The sequence below is a fragment of the Populus alba genome, chromosome 19, assembly GCF_005239225.2.
Source record: "Populus alba chromosome 19, ASM523922v2, whole genome shotgun sequence".
NCBI classification, from domain to species: Eukaryota; Viridiplantae; Streptophyta; class Magnoliopsida; order Malpighiales; family Salicaceae; genus Populus; species Populus alba.
In genome coordinates this window covers 10,664,148-10,683,452 of record NC_133302.1, presented here as the reverse complement: position 1 = coordinate 10,683,452, position 19,305 = coordinate 10,664,148, and the positions used below count along the sequence as shown (strand labels likewise).

Here is a 19,305-nt window from a genome sequence, read left to right as displayed (position 1 = left end):
AGTTAAGTTACTTCTTGGTTTTGATATATTATAGAGGTTTTAAAGGTTGTCTTTTCATCGGATATCAAGAATACGTATTACATATAAGCTCGTAATCCTTAACCGTGAGCGAATCAAACCATTAAATTCTTCTTGTCTTTTTTTTAAAAAAAATTATCCTTTTGGTTTTATCATTAAAAAAAACACATAAAAAAAGATACAAACACCCACACATTACTTTTTACTATTTTTACTTGCACACACCCATAACTACATATTAATTTTTTTTTTTTATCTCAGCCTATAATGTCAGATGCAACAAAGGTCTTCATGGGAAAAGTATCTTCGGAATAGGTCCCACGAAACATTGAAGAACCTATGCTAGATTAATACTAGAAGATAGTTGTCTATAATGAAATGAAAGCACTCCATAATAATAATACTTAGGAACTAACTACATTGCCAGATGGAAAGAAAACAATTGGATGCAAATGGGTGTTTACTATGAAATATAAAGTAAATGGGACAGTAGAAAGATACAAAGTGAGACTAATAGCTAAAAAATATACACAGACATATGGCATAGACTATCAGGAAACGTTCTCACCAGTAGCCAAACTGAACACAATGCAGATACTCCTATCACTTGTAGCAAATCTAGACTGGCCTTTACATTAATTTAATGTAAAGAAGCATTTTTTTCATGGAGATCTAAAGGAGGGAGTGTCTATAGATGTTCCTCCTGGTTTTACTAGAAAAACAAAAAGAAGAAAATGTGGTGTGTAGGCATACAAAATCACTTTATAGACTCAAACAATCTCCTAGAGCATGGTTTAGAAGATTTAGTCTAGCATTGTGAAAGCAAGGATTTAGCCAAAGCAACTCGGACCATACACTATTTCTGAAAAGAAATGGGGGAAAAAACAATAGCCTTGATTATTTATGTTGATAATATGATAGTCACAGGAAATGATGAAGAATGAATTTTATAATTACAAAGGTATCTAGCAAGTGAATTTGAAATAAGGATCTTGGTGGGTTGAAGTATTTCTTGGGCATCAAAGTATATAGATCAAGATTAGGCATGTTCCTCTCACAAAGAAAGTATGTATAGGATCTATTAGCTGAGATAGGTATTTTGGATTGCAAACTTGTAGATACACCAATCGTACAAAATCATTGTTTTATCTAGATCAGGTTCCAACAAATAGAGAATGATATCAGAAATTGGTGGGAAGAGTCATCTACCTTTCACATACACGTCCTGATATCGCATATGCAATCAGTCTAGTCAGCTAATTCATGCACAACCCAAGTGAAGTACATATGGAGGCAACATTGCAAGTATTTAGATGCTTAAAATCCTCTCCGAGAAGAGGACTTCTTTTATTAAAGAATGACCACCTTAACATCATTGGTTATACTGATGCAGATTGGGCAGGAAATCTGACCGACAAAAAGTCTACTTTAGGATACTTTACCCTTGTTGGAGGAAATTTGGTGACCTTGAGAAGTAAGAAGCAAAATGTTGTTGGTCTATCTAGTGCTGAAGTAGAATTCAAATGGATGACCAAATGATTAAGTGAAATACTATGGATAAAAGGGCTACTTAAAGAGATAAGATATCTTATGGAGATTGAGATCAAGATGTACTATGACAACAAAGCTGCAATTGCCATAGCCAATAATTCAGTTCAACATAATCGAACTAAACATGTGAAAGTATATAGACATTTCATCAAGCAGAAACTCGATGAGAAGACTGTGATTTTTCCTTTTGTCAAATCTGAGTATCACTTGGCAAATATATTTACTAAAGCAGTATCAAGTAAAGTGTTTCATTGCTCTTTCAACAACTTGGGCATACGAGATATCTTTGCATCAATTTGAGGGGGAGTGTTGACAAAGTTTAATTCTTGGTTTAGAAAATATTATAAATAAGAAAAACTAGAAATCATGAATAAGTTTAGGAATTAGGAAATAATTTGATATATTTTTCTATTCTTAGGTTTCCATCCTTAAAAAAGATTTATTTTACATGAATATATTCAAGTTTTATGCAATAAAGAAAAAACACAATGAATTGATACTAATAATTATCTCTGAACTGCCTAAACAATGTTGATAGAATTCCTCCTATCCCAGTAATCTAAAAGGCAAGTGTTTGGTATCATTGCTGTTTTTTGTTTCTAATATTTTTGAAATTAGTTTTTAAGACAAAAACAAAACAGAAGATAAAGAATAAACTAACAAGAAGGAACAACGTAAGATATTTTTTTATATTATTTCTGTGTAGCTATTGATGCTTGAGGGTATTTTGGAAAAATAAGTAGCAAAGTTTCAGAATAGAAAAACTGGCAAGAAATATATACTTTCACTTTTAGAGTATCTGCCAAATCAAAATTACTTTTTCATCAACTTCAACAAATTATGCTCGAATTGTTCTTGAGAAGTAGCAAAGCTTGAAACAATTAGATCCATCGATATTCAATACTCGGGCTTACATCTTGCTAGACTTCATAAGTCCACCCACAAGGCAATAATACAGGAAGCATGTTTTCTAGAAAAAATACATGGGAAAATCATAAATTTTAAAAAATATATTTTTTTTTAATTTTTTTTGGAATGGATTGAACCCAGCCCATTTATTTTGGGTCAAGCTAGACAAAGAACAGTGGAGCAGCTCTCCATTATTCACTTGCAAAACAATGGAGACGGGGAGTAGAAAAAGAATAAGGAAGAAGAGAGGAACGGGGGAAAACAGACCGGGCAACTCCTCTTGGCGGTGCTGCTGGTGGTGATGGAGAGGAGGAAAAAGGGTGGTTTGCGGCGAGGAACGGTGGCAGCTACTGCAATGTAATGGGTGTTCTTCCTCTGTTTCTTCTTCCTTTATTTTTTTTCTATTTTTCTTGTCTTTGCTTCTGCTCTATTAATAATGTTCTCCCTTCTCTGTAGTGACTTTGTGGCAGCACTATTGGTGTTTCTTCTTCCAAACAAAATGGTTGTGCAATGGGGAGTTGCAACACTAGTAAAAGGTTCTTCTTCTTCTTTTTCTTCTTTTGTGTGTGTGTGTGTTTTTTTTTTTTCTGTTTTCTTTCTCTTCTCTCATTTATGTTGGTGGTGGAGCAGCTGTAGACAGTGGCTCAAGGTGTTTCTCATGGCGGCGATGAGGAAGGTAGGCGGTGGCGGTTCTTCTCTCTTCTACTCTTGTTTTCTCTCTTTTCTCATCTTTGTATCTCAAAACAAATCATCTCTGTTTTTCAATCTTACCTCTCTTGTTTCTCTCTATACCTGCCCCCTCATTTGGCTCTTCTCTCCTATTGGTATTTATAGGGGAAAAAAATAAGGAAAGAGGTCTATTACCCCTGTCTAATCATCACATAGGGGTAGGGTGGTTGGGCGGCCACTAGGCAGCTGCCTCAAGGCCGCCCGAGGAGCTTGTCCCCTCTATTTTTGATCTAGTGGTAGGCCATGGATCAGAGCTTAGGCAAGTAGGGAGAAAGAAAGAAAGCGGGAAAAATACAGGGGAGCAAAACTTCTTCTTCCCCTGCCTGTGCATGTACAGGGAAGAAGGAGAATAGTGTCATTAAAAACGACATTGTTTTGTGTTTTTTCTTTTAAAGAGAATGAAATAAATATGGGAGTAACTTAAAATAGGTTATGACAATATATATCCGATAACAGGGGGAGGAACAATGGAATTATCAACCACAATAGTGGAATTATCAACCACATTTACTCTCCCTAGTACTCTTTTTGTTCCTTCACTCTCCACTAAATTACTATCAGTAGGGCAAGTAACAGAAGATTTAAATTGTTGTGTACTGATGTACTCCTCATTTTGTTTGTTTCAGGATGTTCTCCCAAAGAAGATTTTTCGTCGTGGTACTAAGAGGAGAGGGTTATATTATGTGGATGATTTGGACCTTGGAAAAGTTCATTCCGCCCAAACAGACAAGACATTTAGTTATGGCATTACTGGTTATATAGGACACACATCATTCAGCTATCTACAACATTTATTCTCTACTTTATTTGAAAAAGTACTGCTCTCTAGTTTCAAATGCAATGATTGTATCCTAGGTAAAAGTCATCAAACAAATTACCCCATCAGTTATAATACATGCAATGCACCATTTGAGATTATTCACTTTGACTTATAAGGCCCTGCACCTGTTATGACTACTATTGGGTTGAGATGGTTTGTCACCTTTATTGATGATTGTACAAGGATCTCTTGGGTTTATATGTTGAAACATAAGAAAGATGTCCTACCAGTTTTTTAGAAATTTATCACCCTTATACAAACTCAATTCTCTATGTGCATTAAAACACTTCAATCTGATAATGAAGGCGAATATATTAGCCAAGAGTTTAGATAATTTTGTGATAGCAACAACATTATACATGAAACTACTTGTCTATATACTCCTCAGCAGAATGGAATTGTCAAACAGAAAAATGGACACATACTAGAGACAGTACGAACCATTATGAAAGCTGCCCATATGCCCTAATAATACTGGCCTGATGTCATGGGTACATCTATTTATCCCGAGTACTTAATTTTCACACACCACTCCAGACTTTGGAACAATATGTTAAACTACCTTCAACACTCTATATACCTTTAAAGATATTTGGTTATGTTGTATTTGTACATGTTTCGAAGCACTAACGATCCAAGTTAGATCCATGTGTTGTTCGTTGTGTCTTTCTTGGCTATAGTTCTCATACGAAAGGATATCGATGTTATGATCCCCTTATACGGAAACTCTATGTTACTATGGATGTAACCTTTCTTGAGACCAAATATTTCTTCAATGAACCATCCTCATCTATTTTTCAAGGGGAGAATAGGCATGAACAACATATATGAGATTGGGTTCATCCTGACCATACTCAAACATAATTGAAAATTTCTAAGCAGATCAACCACACCGACTTACATACTCAAGCCACATCGAATACCCCCCCTCTCCAATATACAACACAACCAAAATCAGAATCGTGAGGACAATCCAGACACTACAACCGAGGTAAGATCTTCTGACTCTCCTACATTACATGATTCTATGACATACAATTTACCTCATAAGCATAATCGGGGAGTACCCCCAAACTGGTACTCACCGAAAACAGAAGGAAGAAAGTCTAAATACTCCATTACAAATTTTAACTCAACTGATAACATGTTAGATGCATAAAAGGTCTTCATGGGAAAAGTATCTTCAGAACAGGTCCCACGAAACATTGAAGAACCTATGCTAGATGAACACTGGAAGATTAATATTAATACTTGGGAACTAACTACATTGCTAGATGGAAAGAAAATAGTTCGATGCAAATGGAGAAAATGTGGTGTGTAGGCTTACAAAATCACTTTATGGACTCAAACAATCTCCCAGAGCATAGTTTGAAAGATTCAGTCTAGCAATATGAAAGCATGGATTTAGCTAAAGCAACTCGGACCATAGATTATTTCTGAAAAGAAATTGGGAAAAAATAGTGGCCTTGATTATTTATGTTGATGATATGATAGTCATAGAAAATGATGAAGAAGGAATTTAAGAAATACAAAGGTATCTAGCAAGTGAATTTGAAATGAAGGATCTTGGTGGGTTGAAGTATTTTTTGGGCATCGAAGTATACAAATCAAGACTGAGCATATTCCTCTCATAAAAAAAAGTATGTATTGTACCTGTTAGCCGAGACAGGTATGTTGGATTGCAAACCTGTAGATACACCAATTGTATAAAATCATTGTTTAGCGGAATATCCAGATCAGGTTCCCACAAATAGAGAATGATATCAGAAATTGGTGGGAAGAGTCATCTACCTTTCATATACACGTCCTGATATCGCATATGCAATCAATCTTGTCAGCCAATTCATGCACAACCCAAGTGAAGTACATATAGAGGCAACATTGCGAGTACTTAAATACTTAAAATCCTCTCCGGGAAGAGGAATTCTTTAATCAAAGAATGATCACCTTAATATCATTGGTTATATTGATGCAGATTGGGCAAGAAATCCGGCAAGTGTTTGGTATGGTAGCTGTTTTTTGTTTTTAATATTTGTGAAATTAGTTTTAAAGATAAAAAAAAAAAAACAAAATAGAAGATAAAAGATAAACTAACAAGAAGGAACAACGTAAGATATTTTTGTATATTATTTCTGTGTAGCTGCTGATGCTGGAGGGTATTTGGGAAAAATAAGTATCAAAGTTTCAGAATTGGAAAAACAGGTAAGAAATATATACTTTCACTTTAGAGCACCTGCAAATCAAAATTATTTTTCATCAACTTCAACAAATATGCTCGAATTGTTCTTGAGAAGTAGCAAAGCTTGAAACAATTAGATCCATCGATATTCAGTACTCAGGCTTACATCTTGCTAGACTTCGTGAGTCCCCTCGCAAGGCAATAATACAGGAAGCATGTTTTCTAATCCTGGCAACTTTATTTCAGATGACATAAACATGGCCAGGCTTTATTAACAGCAGCTTAATCAATCAAATCTTGATGAGCACCTTCACGCAATCTGGTTGCTTTAACAGCTCAAATGCTTTCTCGATATCTTGTAATGTAACTTCATGAGTCAAGAGTTCATCAAGATCGAATTCCTGTCAGAAATTAAGCAGACCCGCCATCAGTTTCTCTTAATTTATGGAGTTCCTCATTCCAGTGGTATGCTATTGTCAAGTAAGGTAAATGATTTTATTTTATTTTTCTTCAATTAATACGTTCATTCCACATCCTAATTTGATAAGGACATACCTTATTTTTGCATTTCTGAAAGAGGATGGGAAGGTCGGATTTTACTTTGAGCCCTCCGAAAATGGACCCCTTTAGGGTTCTTCCACAAAAAAGAGGCAAGTAATCGATCTTTACGCTGTTGATTCCTCCGCCTATAAGAATTGTTTTTCCTTTTCCCTAACAACCAGCATCAAGGGAGAAACTCTTATTGAATGGTCGTCTTCCGAACATCTCAAAAATCGAGTTAGAATATGATTAGCAGAACAAAAAGAGTTAGAAGCATGCATATATATATACCTCTTTTGTGGCTTGGATGGCTTGATTAATTAAGGACTCGGAACCAACGCACTCAAAGCAATAATCCACTCCCACTCCACCAGTCAGGTCTTTTATCATTTGTGAAATAGATTTATCCGAACACTCATCAGGGTTCATGAAATCGGTCATTCCAAAAGCTAGCCCCTTGTCTTTTTTCTTGCTGTTCTTATCAACGCCGATTATCTTAGCTGCCCCTAGCATTCGAGCTCCTTCTGTGACCTGCATTTACAGAGATTTTTGAGAGACAAAGCAAAATATTCTACACCCTCTTCTTCTTTTCTTCTCAAGGAAAGGAAAGGAACAAAACAAACCCCGAGTCCAACAGCACCAAGGCCTAAAACAGCCACAGTTGATCCCATTTTAATCTGAGCTTCCTTCCAAGCTGCTCCAAATCCAGTTGAAAATCCACATGATAGAACACTGGCATGGGGCAGAGGTATGCTTGGATCGATCTTGTTTACATAATTGTAATCAATAACCATGTATTCGGACCAAGTGGAGCAAGTAAACATGTGATACAGCTTCTGCCCTTTGATGGACATTCTTGAAGTGCCATCTAACATGAGACCACTACGGCTTAAAGGGTATGTCAGGCATAAATTGGTGTTCGCTGATGTACAATTCTCGCAGGCTTCACACTCTGCTAACATTGTCGGTATCACATAATCTCCTTCTTCAAGACCATTGACTTCATCCCCAAAGCTCTCCACCATTCTTCAATGGGAGTACAATTCAAGTTATTGTAAGATGAGCTCTTTATTCATCAAAAGCTAGCCACCCCAGCTTTTGGGTACTAGTTTTGCTATATGTAGTAAGAAGAGGGCTTACCCAACGCCTTCGTGGCCCAGGACTCGAGGAAAAAGTGGCTGGAAAAGGAGATAAAATGGTGAAACACAGTAAGCTGGAAAGACATTAATAATAATTATGCAAGGATGATCAAGTAAATTGTATTACAACTCCTTTGCGTTTGGCAAGTAAGATATCAGTGTGACACACGCTTGCATATAGCATCCTCACTCGAACTTCAGTCGATTTTGGCGGTTCTATTTGTATCTCTTCAACCTTCAATGGCTCCCCACTTCCCCATATTACAGCCGCTGACAGACGAAGCCCAGATAGCAATTAAGTTAATGTCTGAAAGCAAAGGAATTCTCTTTCTGTGGCTACGCGAGCACACATGAAGAAAACTCATCCATCAACGTACCTTTACATGTTATAATCTGTGAGCTGCGGCTCGTTGACATTGCCGAGGAATGCTTATGCAGTGCAGGCAGCTAACAATTCTAACGTAGGAGTTTTGATTTCAGAATATGGATTGCTGAGGAATGCTTATACTTATGCAGTGCAGGCAACTAGCAAATATAATGTAGGGAGAGAAAAGGGTAGAATCGGACAACTCCTCCCTCCTCTGATCGCGTATCTTAGGAAATATTTTAATCGGTATCTTTTTGAACCAAAACAAAACCTAACCGAATATTTTTTAAAATATTTTAATTGATTTTTTTAATAATAAGATGTTTCATCCATCCAAATAGTTTAATAAATTTATCAGGATTCGTTCAAAATAGTGATGCTAACATAAAAAATAAAAAAAAAATTTAAATTGCGCTTTTATTTACAATTTATCACCTCTTGATTGACCCCAAGACCACATATATAAATTTCTTTTTTCCAGTAGGAGAGAAGAGGGTAGAATCGGACAACTCCTCCGGACCTCACCTAACCTCAATTTAGGATTCGGCCTCCTCCCTCCTCTGATCGCGTATCTTAGGAAATGTGTTTTTTTAAATTATTTTTTATTGATTAAAATTTAAATACATGGACACAGAAACAATTTACGTGGATTAACCATAAAATTTACGTCTGATTTATTATTGTGCATTGATTGGGTGGTTTTTCAACAGCAATAATAATTAATAGAATAATGGGAATGGATAAAAGTGCGTGGCCTCACCCTGTCTAAAAATAAGAGCTCGTCCAGAAATACTAAAATGGGTAAAAGACGGGTGTGGTGGGGTCTAAATTAAAGAGACTTTAAAACGATACCTCACCAAATAATTATCAATATTTTTTTATATATAAGAAAGAGGTAGTGTTTCTTGTTTAGCAAGTATCCGGTTAATTATATTTTGTTTGGATTGATTTTTATTTATAAAAATACAGAAATTAAAATTTTATAAAATATAAAAAATAAAATAAAATTAAAATTAAACCAAAATTGATTCAAATCAACTAATTTCAGTTCCATTTAATTATTTTATATTAAAAATTAAAATCCAAACAACCAGTTTTAGTTTTGTTTAATTTGGTTTGGTTTTGGTACGGTTCTGTTTCAGTTATTTTATAATAAAAATAAAAAACTATATTATTTTTTAAAGATTTTTTGGACTTTCTAATATGCCTCATTTCAGTTTGAATCATTTTTTTTTTGTTTTTTTTTATTTAGTTTTTTTAATTTCATGCATATGAAACCAAAACCAAACCAAATTGAATATTTTAAAAAAATATTTTAATTGGTTTTTTTTATAGTATGATGTTTCATTCATCAAAATAGATTAATAAATATACGAGGAATCATTCAAAATAATGATCCTAAAGTAAGAAAACATTAAATTGCGCTTTTATTTCCAATTTATTACCTCTTGATTGACCCCAAGACCACATATATAAAATTCTTTTTTCCAGTAGGAAAAATATCATAAACCAGCTTGCTCAATAATAGAGCATGTCTCGTGGTCCGTGTCCATCAATATTAAAAAAATAAACAGATGGATCATAGAGCATACCTTATATATTATAGAGAAAATTATTGGTGACCGAGCACCCACCACCTACTGCCCTGTACATATTATTACACGACAAATATCATACACTATACTTGTTAAATTAATTAGTTCTTGCTTCTGCTGTCGGAATTAATATAGTATTATGTTATAGATCATTGCTCTGCCCACCACGTCACCTGTTGATGTCCAAGTTTTGTTGCGTTCGAGTTTAGCATCTTATTTTTGTGTTTGAATTGGTTTTAAAAATTATTTTTTATTTAAAAAAAATATATATATAAAAAGAAAGCACTATACTACCAAACATGCACTTAGATTATTTTTTATACCAAGTGAAAAGCATGGTATAAAAGCAATCTCAATTGAGTCATTTTAAAAATTATATATATATATAATAACATTTCAAGCCAAATATAATATTTTTTTAAAAACAACCACCCCACTACGAAATATACACTTAGATTAATTTTTATATTAAGTGAAAAGCATGGTATAATCATTTAAAAAAACAATATATAATAAACATTTCAAGCTAAATATAATATTTTTTGAAAAGTAACCACCATATTATACTAAACATGCACTTAGATTATTTTTTTATACCAAGTGAAAAGCATATTTTTTAAAAAACCAATATGTAATAACATTTCAAGCCAAATATAACCTGAATAAAGTAAGTTATGAGACATTTTAAATAAGGTAAATCCTTTTGTTTATAATAAAATGCCCTTCTAATTATATAAAATTAATCAAATGCTTTTGAACCCTTAGATCACTTTAAAGGAATCCCCACCACCGTTCAACAATAAATGAAACATATATCTTATGAAGAAGAACATACCATTTATTTCTCATGTCTTTCATTACTCAATTACCAATTACCATAAATAATAAAGAAGGAGGAGGAGGAGGAGGACAAATTAAGCAAGAGGAGGGAGGAGAACACTGGTTCACTGCAAGCCTGTCGTTTACAATGGTTTGGGTCACATTTAAAGGCATCTTACATGAAGCTTATATTATAATGAATTCACCTGAACACATTTTATTTACATCATTTTGAATTCACCTGAACATATTTTATTTAGATTTTGATATCGTTTATGGTAGTTTATAATGAAACTCAAATGATTAGAATATGAAGATTCAAATTTGACATAAATCCTTCAATAATTAAAATCACTTTTAATTTTTATTTGTGGTAAGATAAGTTATCTTTAGCATTTTTTCTTAGATTTTAAAAAGTTTATAACAAAGTGGTCTAACGAACTAAAAGTGAGTTGAAATCCAATAATATATTAGATTTTAAAAACTATAGATATCGTGAAATGTCAAACTAAATATATTTAGATTTAGCAATCTGTTAAATCTAAGAGAACATGAGTCTACTGTTATATCAGATTCAAAATATTTGGGTTCTACTATCAGTCAAACCCAATGTAACCTGGAATTGATGATATGTCAAAACCAATATATTTATGTGTTATATATATATATATATATAATGAACTTTTATCAAATAAATAAACACATAACATAATTAAAACATAACAACTATGTTGTGTTTACACCCACAAATTAATATCTATAAGGTCATAACATTTCCATATCTTGATATAATAATCATTAAAATATAAGTAATTGTAATAACTATAACGCTATTGATATATTAATAGACGAAGACATTTTAATTATACAATATGAAAATTAAAATATTAGCATATTAGATTAAAAAAAAATTCAAGTTTTTTGTTTTGAATTGCTTCAAGATTTTTTAAATTATAAATATTACTAAATATAAGGAATTAAAATAAAAATTTTAAAATTTATCACATTTTTCATTTGATCATATATGCTTCAATTATACAATCACACTAACTTTTTTTTTAATAAAAAAAAAATACAAGACACTTTGTTTTTTTAATCTTAAACAATTGCTTATTTATGCATTGCAAAACAACAAAGCATTTTTTATTTTTATTTTTATTTTTAAAAAAAGGACGTGAAACTTTCTTATAATTGCATTATAGGAAGAAAATTGTTTTAATTTTTACCAATGCTTATAAGAAAATCATGAAAAAATATCTTTAAATTAGTTTGTAGGCTTTTTATGTTAAATATATGTGAGCTTTGTATTTTCTAACTATTTGCTATTTAACTAATCCATGTTGAATTACTAATAAATATTAAATGTACATTGAATAATCCACCTATGAACGTGATAAGAGAGAACTGATATATACAAAAAAGCAACTGAAAAATAAACTAACTTATAATTAATATAAAAACTAAGTACAATTAGTTGCTACTAAATTATTGTTATAGAATTATAAAAAATAAATAATGACTTGGTAATATACTTGATATTAAAAAGATATTTTATAATCATTTAATAATGCAGTTGTATTATCAAATAATTAATATCCGTCATTGAAAAAATATACAAAAACATTCAAATGTAAATAAAAAGTCATCTCAAGGATGCCAAAAAAACATGGAGATCAACTAACCGTGCAATAACCACGCACCTGACCACCATAATTAAACCTTAGAGGCGTAGCCAAGGCTGCACCAACCCAACATATCTGCACACTACAAGCCCTGGGAATGGGTCCTGAGTTCCACACGTGCCTAGCTAGAGCATCTTCAATTTTATTATGATTTGGTTCCTTTATTTGTTCTTTTATTGCATTTGTAGTCCATAGTCTAATAATTTAGGTAAATAAATCTTCTTCTTCTTCTTCTTTTCTTAATTTGACATCGACACATATTTTTTATGATGGATTGTTATTTTGAGGATTATTATTTAATACTTTTTTATGAAAATTTGAGTGAATTATCAATTTCAAAATAATTAAATTAGGCTTAAATGAATAAAACTGAGTTTGAGATCCCTTAAATTCGTTAGAAATTATAATTTACATTCTATATATATATATATATATATACATAGTTAGATACATAATCCAATCAATAATTTTTTTAAAAAATATTATAAAAATACTATTATAATTAATTTGATATATAAAATACCAATATAAGTGAAATGTTACATTTTTACAACTTTTCTTTCAAGCATTTTATCAAACAATACAAACACCTCAATTAATCCAGCCCTAAAAGCAATCAATCTAAACACATGTACAAGCCCGATATTGTATGAAACTCCTCGAAACGATGTAAAACATTTGAAGCAATAAATAAAAAAAAATACAAAACACAAAAGAAAAGAATTACAGATCTAAATTCCACCGACATCATTTAAGTCTTTTGTAATTTTGCATTTTCCCTACAACATTTTGCGATTTGATCGTTGAAGGGTGTAATGGATTTTGTGTTTATGATTTGGATTTAGAACTTGGCTTGCGCTCTCCGTGGATTCTAACAAATTCCGGCAACTTTACCGTGATTTAAGCTTAAATCGGAGATCATTTCGTGCCGGTAGCCAAGGTAACGATTGTTTTTTTTTTTTAAATATTTATCACATAAAAATAAGACAACAATGTTTGTCGCGTGCATCGCAAATATATATATATATACACACACACACACACACACACCGAGAAAAAAGTGGAGACACAAATCCAAAGAGTAGCGTTGTGGCAATCAAAGAACCTCTCCTTCCATTCCATATATTATCCGTCTGCTAGGAATCCAAAATAAATCCACCACACAACACCCTCTTTCTTTTTTTCTTTTATAACTCTTCAAATATCTAACCAGACTGAATTTCATTGTTTTTGAGAAGATCCCATCAACATCCTCCGTTTATTTTTTATTTTTTATGTTTTATGAGATGAAGTATGCGCAAAATCCTCTCCACAACAGAACCATCACCATAGCATATGGAAGGCAATGAAAACACCACTCAAAAGGTGCACAGTTGTTTATCCTTTATACCTCTTGGGGTTTCATTTTCATGGTTTCCCCCCCAACTTAGTTTCTTTGAAGGCATTGATTTCCGTTTTTTTTTTCCTTAATTACGAGAAATAGTTGGGAAAACATAATAAATGGAAAGGATTGTCTATAATTCATGGCATGGCATCCTAGATAATAGTTTGTCTTCTCAAGTATAATAATTGGTTGAACGGATTTCTTAATATTCTTTGATGTACATGTGAATCTGGTTGCTCTTGTTTACACCACAATGAAAGTTATTTTACTGTTAAAGTTTTCCTTCATTCATGATTTGTAGTACAGCTACTTGAAACTTGTTTTCCAATGAGTAATGGTCAAAGGGTAAGCTTTAAGAAGCTTTGTTTGATTACTTAGATATCATACAAAAGCAAGGATTGGGGATTTTTATTCAACTTTCAGGCTAGCTGATTGGTCTGATTCGTAGTTGTGTAAATTTAATCTCTTGTCGATAATAAAGTTATGCTTGCTTCTATAACAGATATGCCATAACATGAGAGCTTGTCCCTTACAACTTCGTACAGTTTGCTGCTGCATATTTGGCATCCTGCAATCTTAAATGCTCCTCTGTTTTGTTGCGTATAACTGTCAACTGTTAATATTGAATTTTCCATTAATAAGAAGGTGGTTTCTATGAGTGACATGGTCATATGACAAGTAAAATAATATAGGATAAAGAGTATTGTGCAGAAGCAGATTATGGAACCAAAGATAATGATAAAACACCGAAGAAAAATGCTTGAATCTTTTCTGGTTAAGGACATCATTTTTTCCCCATAAGTTGTGTTATCCTCTTGTTTGTTTGTTAAGTAGCGGAATTAGAGAATAGTTGCAAATCATAACCCTGTTTATCTGTTGTTTATTCCTATTTATGTGGTCTCAGGGACCATTTAACGATGGCTTCAGGTGTCATGCCTCTATCCTGTTATTCACAATACTTTCTTGTTGTGTGATAAGTTGACATACTTTCTCATTGTGGATATTTTAGGTCACACTTTTGTCTACATCGTCTTATGATAAACCCTTACTCTTTGTAGGATTACTACAAAATTTTGGAGGTTGATTATGATGCAACAGATGAGAAGATAAGATTAAATTACCGAAGGCTTGCATTGGTTAGTGGTGCATCTGTTCTGAGCAGCTTCTTAAGTGAGCTTTTTAATTCTTGATTGAATAATCATTTTCTTTAATAACTTTGGCATTGACTAAGAAAATTTCTTGATATTTTTGTTTGGTTGTAGAAGTGGCATCCTGATAAGCACAAGGGGGATAATGCAGTTACTACCAAATTTCAAGAGATTAACGAAGCTTACAATGGTAATTCTCATGAATGCACATAAGACCAAGCCCTTAATTCTTAACACTGTGTATTGTTTCCAGGGCAAAAATCGGGGAAATCTTGTTTATCATTCTGGTCAATTACATTATTTATAGTTTTTAGAAATTATTGCGTTCTTTTATTAAAAGTTTCTTGCGAAATGCATATGAGGATGCAAGCAAACTTTTTAGATGAATCAAGGCAAGTATTATTAATTTACATATAAAATGTAGCTGCTATCATTTAACTTCACTATTCAAGGTCTTTGAAATATGTGTTGGATAATTGAAAATGTGAGTGCTGCTTTAAAAAAGAAAACAAAAGAAAGAAGACATTTTATAGTGATTGATGTACTATATTTCCTGCCCTTGTCAGTTGAGATGTGCACGCACAAACGCATATGCACCCCTAGAGAGAGATTTTCACACATGCACACATAACAAACAACGTTTACGAGACATATATATCTATGTATAAGGTTATCCAGTTTTTGGGAGAAAGATGTGTGCACGCGCACACACACAAATATACATATTTTTAATTTGGGATCTCCTTGTTTATATATAGGTAGAGAACATTTCACAACATAAAGAAAACTTTGCTGAAAGTATTAGTTATCTTATTTCCAATCCACATATCCCTTTTGGCTTAAACAAATTTATGCATATGTTGATGTCTTAAAGGTAACTGCTGTGACAATAGATGATACAATAGCAATGTCTAGAGGTACTACAGATGTGGTAAGTCTTCAATTTGATGACTTCTGCTCGTATCTTTTCTTACTCATATTTTCTTCTGCAGTATTGAGGGATCCAGATAAACGCTTCGATTATGACTTAACTGGAATATATGAGATTGATAAGTATACTTTGCGGGTAAGAACTTTGATATTGTTAATTCTAGATGGCAGGATTACACTTGTCTTGGCCGATGTCAAAGGTCTATTAGGGTATAATATATTGATGCTCATATGGAAACTCTGTAATTGCAATGCAGGAATATCTGACCAGATTTAAAGGAATGATACTTACGTGCAATGGTCTTGGTATTGGTAATGCATCAATATGGTAATCGCTTAATGTCTTTCTCTAATGTTCAATGAAAGAGTGCTTCATGTTCAATGAACTTGTCTTGGCTTTATGTTAGATGGGATGTCAATGGAGTTCTCCTGTCATATGGAACCGTAATTAGATGGATGCCTATATGGTTTATGGTGAATTTACTGGAATTGAAATTGTGGGGATGTATGAATGATCATATTGGTAATATTTCTTTCAGAAATACTGTGGAAGAAATGAAAGTTAGAGTAATCTAGTTATAGTATAGTGATGAAGGCGAAAACAAATACAGGATAAAAATTGCTGGTATCTTCTTATCTGGACCTCGATTTCAGAATAAAATCCAGGATCTCCACCGAATCAACTTTTTTAATTGGAGTGGGAAGCCCATTTCCTAATTTTCTGAATTTCTTAACCAGGAAACTACCTAGATTTTCAATCAAGTTCGACAGGGTTGACTTATGCAAAGTCGCCACCAAAAGTTTCTTTTTTAGTGGTCAGTGGGCACTTATATGACACTTTTTTCTGTCCTGCTAATTAAAGTCTCCAATGGGTTAGTACATATTAGCTTGATGGAATAGGTCAGGCTAGTTAGAATGATTTGCTTTCTTGATGTTGGGATCAGAAATAGAAGGGATGGGAAACACAAATTTATATGCAACTTATCACAACTAAAGCTGTTTCAAAACCTCAAGTGTTTGTTGCAATTTGAAGAGGATGGTGGTTGAGAACAATATCGAGGAAAGTGTAAGAGCTTATGGTGGAAATAAGGATATGAGTTTTTTTTTTTACCAACAGTACTGGTTTCAGTGTGGATTTCTTGAATATAACTTTTGCTTGTCACTGGGTTGTACAAATAGCTCTTAATGTGGTTAATCTATTCATAAACAAAGTTGGTGTGAAATTCTAAGACTAAGGAGGACTTGGCAGGAAGATGTACAAATCCAGCACAATAAAAAACTTATGATGGTCCAAAGTTCAGTGTTTAAGTTACAAATTCAAGTTTTAGCAAACCTCCTTTTCATCTTTCTTAGTTTTCACTAATGCATGGCTTTTGAAAACCAACCAGCCGATGCAAAAGATATATATATATTTTTTTAATGGCTCGAAAACTTGTTTGTAACTACCACTTCTTTTGAAGTTTAGAAGCTCAATCAAATTTTGATCTGTGTGCATGAGTGAGTGAAAATCTTCTGCATAATCGTTCAGTTCCATCCTTGTTAGGTTTTTATGCTATAATATGGTCGTTGTTGGTGATTGTACCATGCTTGAAGCCTTGATACTAGGCAAGCACTTTTGAACTTAGGAGATATAGGCAATCGAATCTGGATCATAAGTTTAAAGTGTCTTTTAGAGGTATGAACCATGAACTTTCTCTTGAAACTTTACATGATAAACTCCTAGACTTGATCCCTGATGGAATTCTCATGACTTGATCCCTGATGGAATTCTCATCCGAGTTAGGACCCCATGTTCATTTGTTAGCGGTTTCCCTTGTCAATGTTTGAACCAATCTACTGAAACTGCATCAGTGAGCTATTTGCCATCTTAAGTATTCTATTCAACAAAGCAACCTTTGCAACTGTGGCCATATTGTGGTTAATCTAAAATTTTGAATAACTTTCATTGCATAGCTTCCATTATTAGTTACAAGCTCTGTTATGGTTCAGGACCCAGCAACTGACTGAAATCAAAGAGTTTGCAGATAAATAAGGAGCAAATCCAGTATTTAACCTTTGTAAGTCGCCCTTTATCATGATCTGCTTGATTTCACCCATGGTGAATATTTTAGTTTACATGAACCTTGAAGTAATTTTGTCCACTGAAGTTGCTATATTGATTTGAAGCAGGGATGAAAACATGGATACCATTGTGTGAAAACAACATGGGAACAGCTTCGCCATAAATGAAGGTGGAGGAGCTACTTGCCATGTTACATCAAGGATGAAAACTTGAATCCAAATTATTGCCAGCATTCTTGTATGTTGTTTATCTCTATCATACATTTCATGCACAACCAAGTATGTCATTAGCCTATTGATTTTGTTTTCAAATGAGCACAAGGTCACTACTCTTTTTTGTTCTTCTTTCTTTTCACCATCATGGACAGCCCAGAATTTAGTTTCAAGTTGGATATCTTGAATTCCTAGCATAAACAACTGTCGTGCAGGGGTTACGCTTCTGTCTGAACAAGTTGTCTGAAGTTACGGAAATCTTAGGACAGGGAAAAAGAAGAAAGATAAAATGTAGTACTGTTTGCCATGTAAAAACAAAAGCTAAAAATATTTTTAGAAAGCATTCTACATTAATAAGCATGCATTACACAAATGGTCTAACTTATTTAGGAAAAAGAAGGCTAATAACGTATATTTTTTATAATAACAAATAAAAATAATGATATTTTCTAGTTTATAAGTGAAAGTTATACATATTCAATCATTTCTGTGCTGCAGATAAGCAGAAGAAATTAGCTAAATCCATGCCCACAAATCTTTAAACAATGATGAACGTTCCAGGTTTGCGTTGTTTCTGCTGAAATTTAACAAGCTAAAACACAACCAAAGCATGGAGGATGAAATTAGAGAGGGGTAGTGGTTGGTTTTTAAAAGTGTTTTTTTATTTAAAAATATATTAAAATAATTTTTTTAATTATTTTTTGATATTAATATATTAAAATGATCTGAAAATATGCTATAAAAATATTAATTTAAAATAAAAAAAAAACTTTAAATTTTTTTAAAAATATTTTTGAAACGCAAAAAAAAATTTCTATTCAAGATCCCTTCACGTGAATTCTGAAGAACTTTGATTAAAAAAAAAAACAAAAACAAAAGATGGATAGAAAGAAAGAGAAAAATACCAAGATATATAGATGAGGATTTCTTAATATTCCAAGTCAGATTCCTTCACTGTGATAGGCTGTTTCTGCTTAGTCCGACAATTAGCAAGGGACGATCCATGTTGCAACCTCGCATCCAAATAGGGAAGAAAATCAGATTCCTTCATTCCTATTGGTTGTTTATCCTTAAACGATTTGTCAATCATCATAATTATTATCCCATCTTCTATTATCGTAATAATTATACTTTCCTACAATACCTGTTTGATATCGTAATTATTATTTTATCTTGTGTGTTTTTTTTTTTTTTTTCATTTAATATTATATTTATTTTAAA

The 19,305-nt window shown here is 32.7% G+C and overlaps 2 protein-coding genes and 1 long non-coding RNA gene across 6 annotated transcripts; 2 read left to right on the top strand and 1 right to left on the bottom strand.

Moving 5' to 3' along the window:
- The first annotated feature begins 2,934 nt into the window (after nt 1–2,934).
- On the top strand, nt 2,935–4,053 carry LOC140955016 (uncharacterized). Its single transcript, XR_012168746.1, has 3 exons — nt 2,935–3,014; nt 3,109–3,154; nt 3,834–4,053. It is a non-coding gene; the product is annotated as an uncharacterized lncRNA (long non-coding RNA).
- Nucleotides 4,054–6,321: 2,268 nt separating this feature from the next.
- On the bottom strand, nt 6,322–8,410 carry LOC118027745 (8-hydroxygeraniol oxidoreductase). The gene is made up of 7 exons (XM_035031190.2): nt 8,263–8,410; nt 8,013–8,155; nt 7,887–7,924; nt 7,370–7,772; nt 7,038–7,277; nt 6,762–6,917; nt 6,322–6,607 (listed from the first exon to the last, which is right to left on the bottom strand). Exons 1-7 carry the CDS (start codon nt 8,300–8,302, stop codon nt 6,497–6,499), a joined length of 1,131 nt encoding a protein of 376 aa, XP_034887081.1. The 5' UTR covers nt 8,303–8,410; the 3' UTR covers nt 6,322–6,496.
- Nucleotides 8,411–13,389: 4,979 nt separating this feature from the next.
- On the top strand, nt 13,390–18,214 carry LOC118027752 (uncharacterized). Of its 4 annotated transcripts, none has more exons than XR_004683876.2 (7): nt 13,390–13,713; nt 14,791–14,868; nt 14,995–15,070; nt 15,873–15,946; nt 16,068–16,122; nt 17,800–17,867; nt 17,980–18,214. XR_004683876.2 is itself a non-coding variant. In XM_035031203.2 (7 exons), the coding sequence occupies exons 1-6, from the start codon at nt 13,684–13,686 to the stop codon at nt 17,840–17,842; spliced, it is 372 nt and encodes a 123-aa protein (XP_034887094.1). In that variant the 5' UTR covers nt 13,392–13,683; the 3' UTR covers nt 17,843–17,867; nt 17,977–18,214. The 4 variants fall into 4 exon arrangements, 2 of the variants coding, with proteins under 2 accessions (XP_034887094.1, XP_034887093.1); XR_004683877.2 differs by having other exon boundaries at nt 17,977–18,214; XM_035031203.2 differs by having other exon boundaries at nt 13,392–13,713; nt 16,068–16,138; nt 17,977–18,214.
- Nucleotides 18,215–19,305: the final 1,091 nt, after the last annotated feature.

What these genes read in the sequence shown, in the direction of transcription:
- LOC118027752 (XM_035031203.2), top strand. Translation starts at nt 13,684, where the DNA reads ATGGAAGGCAATGAAAACACCACTCAAAAG. An exon ending in GATTAACGAAGCTTACAATG is followed by an intron (nt 15,071 to 15,872) that starts GTAATTCTCATG and finishes TTTCTTCTGCAG; the next exon opens with TATTGAGGGATCCAGATAAA. An exon ending in TTGATAAGTATACTTTGCGG is followed by an intron (nt 15,947 to 16,067) that starts GTAAGAACTTTG and finishes ATTGCAATGCAG; the next exon opens with GAATATCTGACCAGATTTAA.
- LOC118027745 (XM_035031190.2), bottom strand. Translation starts at nt 8,302, where the DNA reads ATGTCAACGAGCCGCAGCTCACAGATTATAACATGTAAAG. An exon ending in ACAGATTATAACATGTAAAG is followed by an intron (nt 8,156 to 8,262) that starts GTACGTTGATGG and finishes TTCGTCTGTCAG; the next exon opens with CGGCTGTAATATGGGGAAGT. An exon ending in CTGGGCCACGAAGGCGTTGG is followed by an intron (nt 7,773 to 7,886) that starts GTAAGCCCTCTT and finishes CTCCCATTGAAG; the next exon opens with AATGGTGGAGAGCTTTGGGG.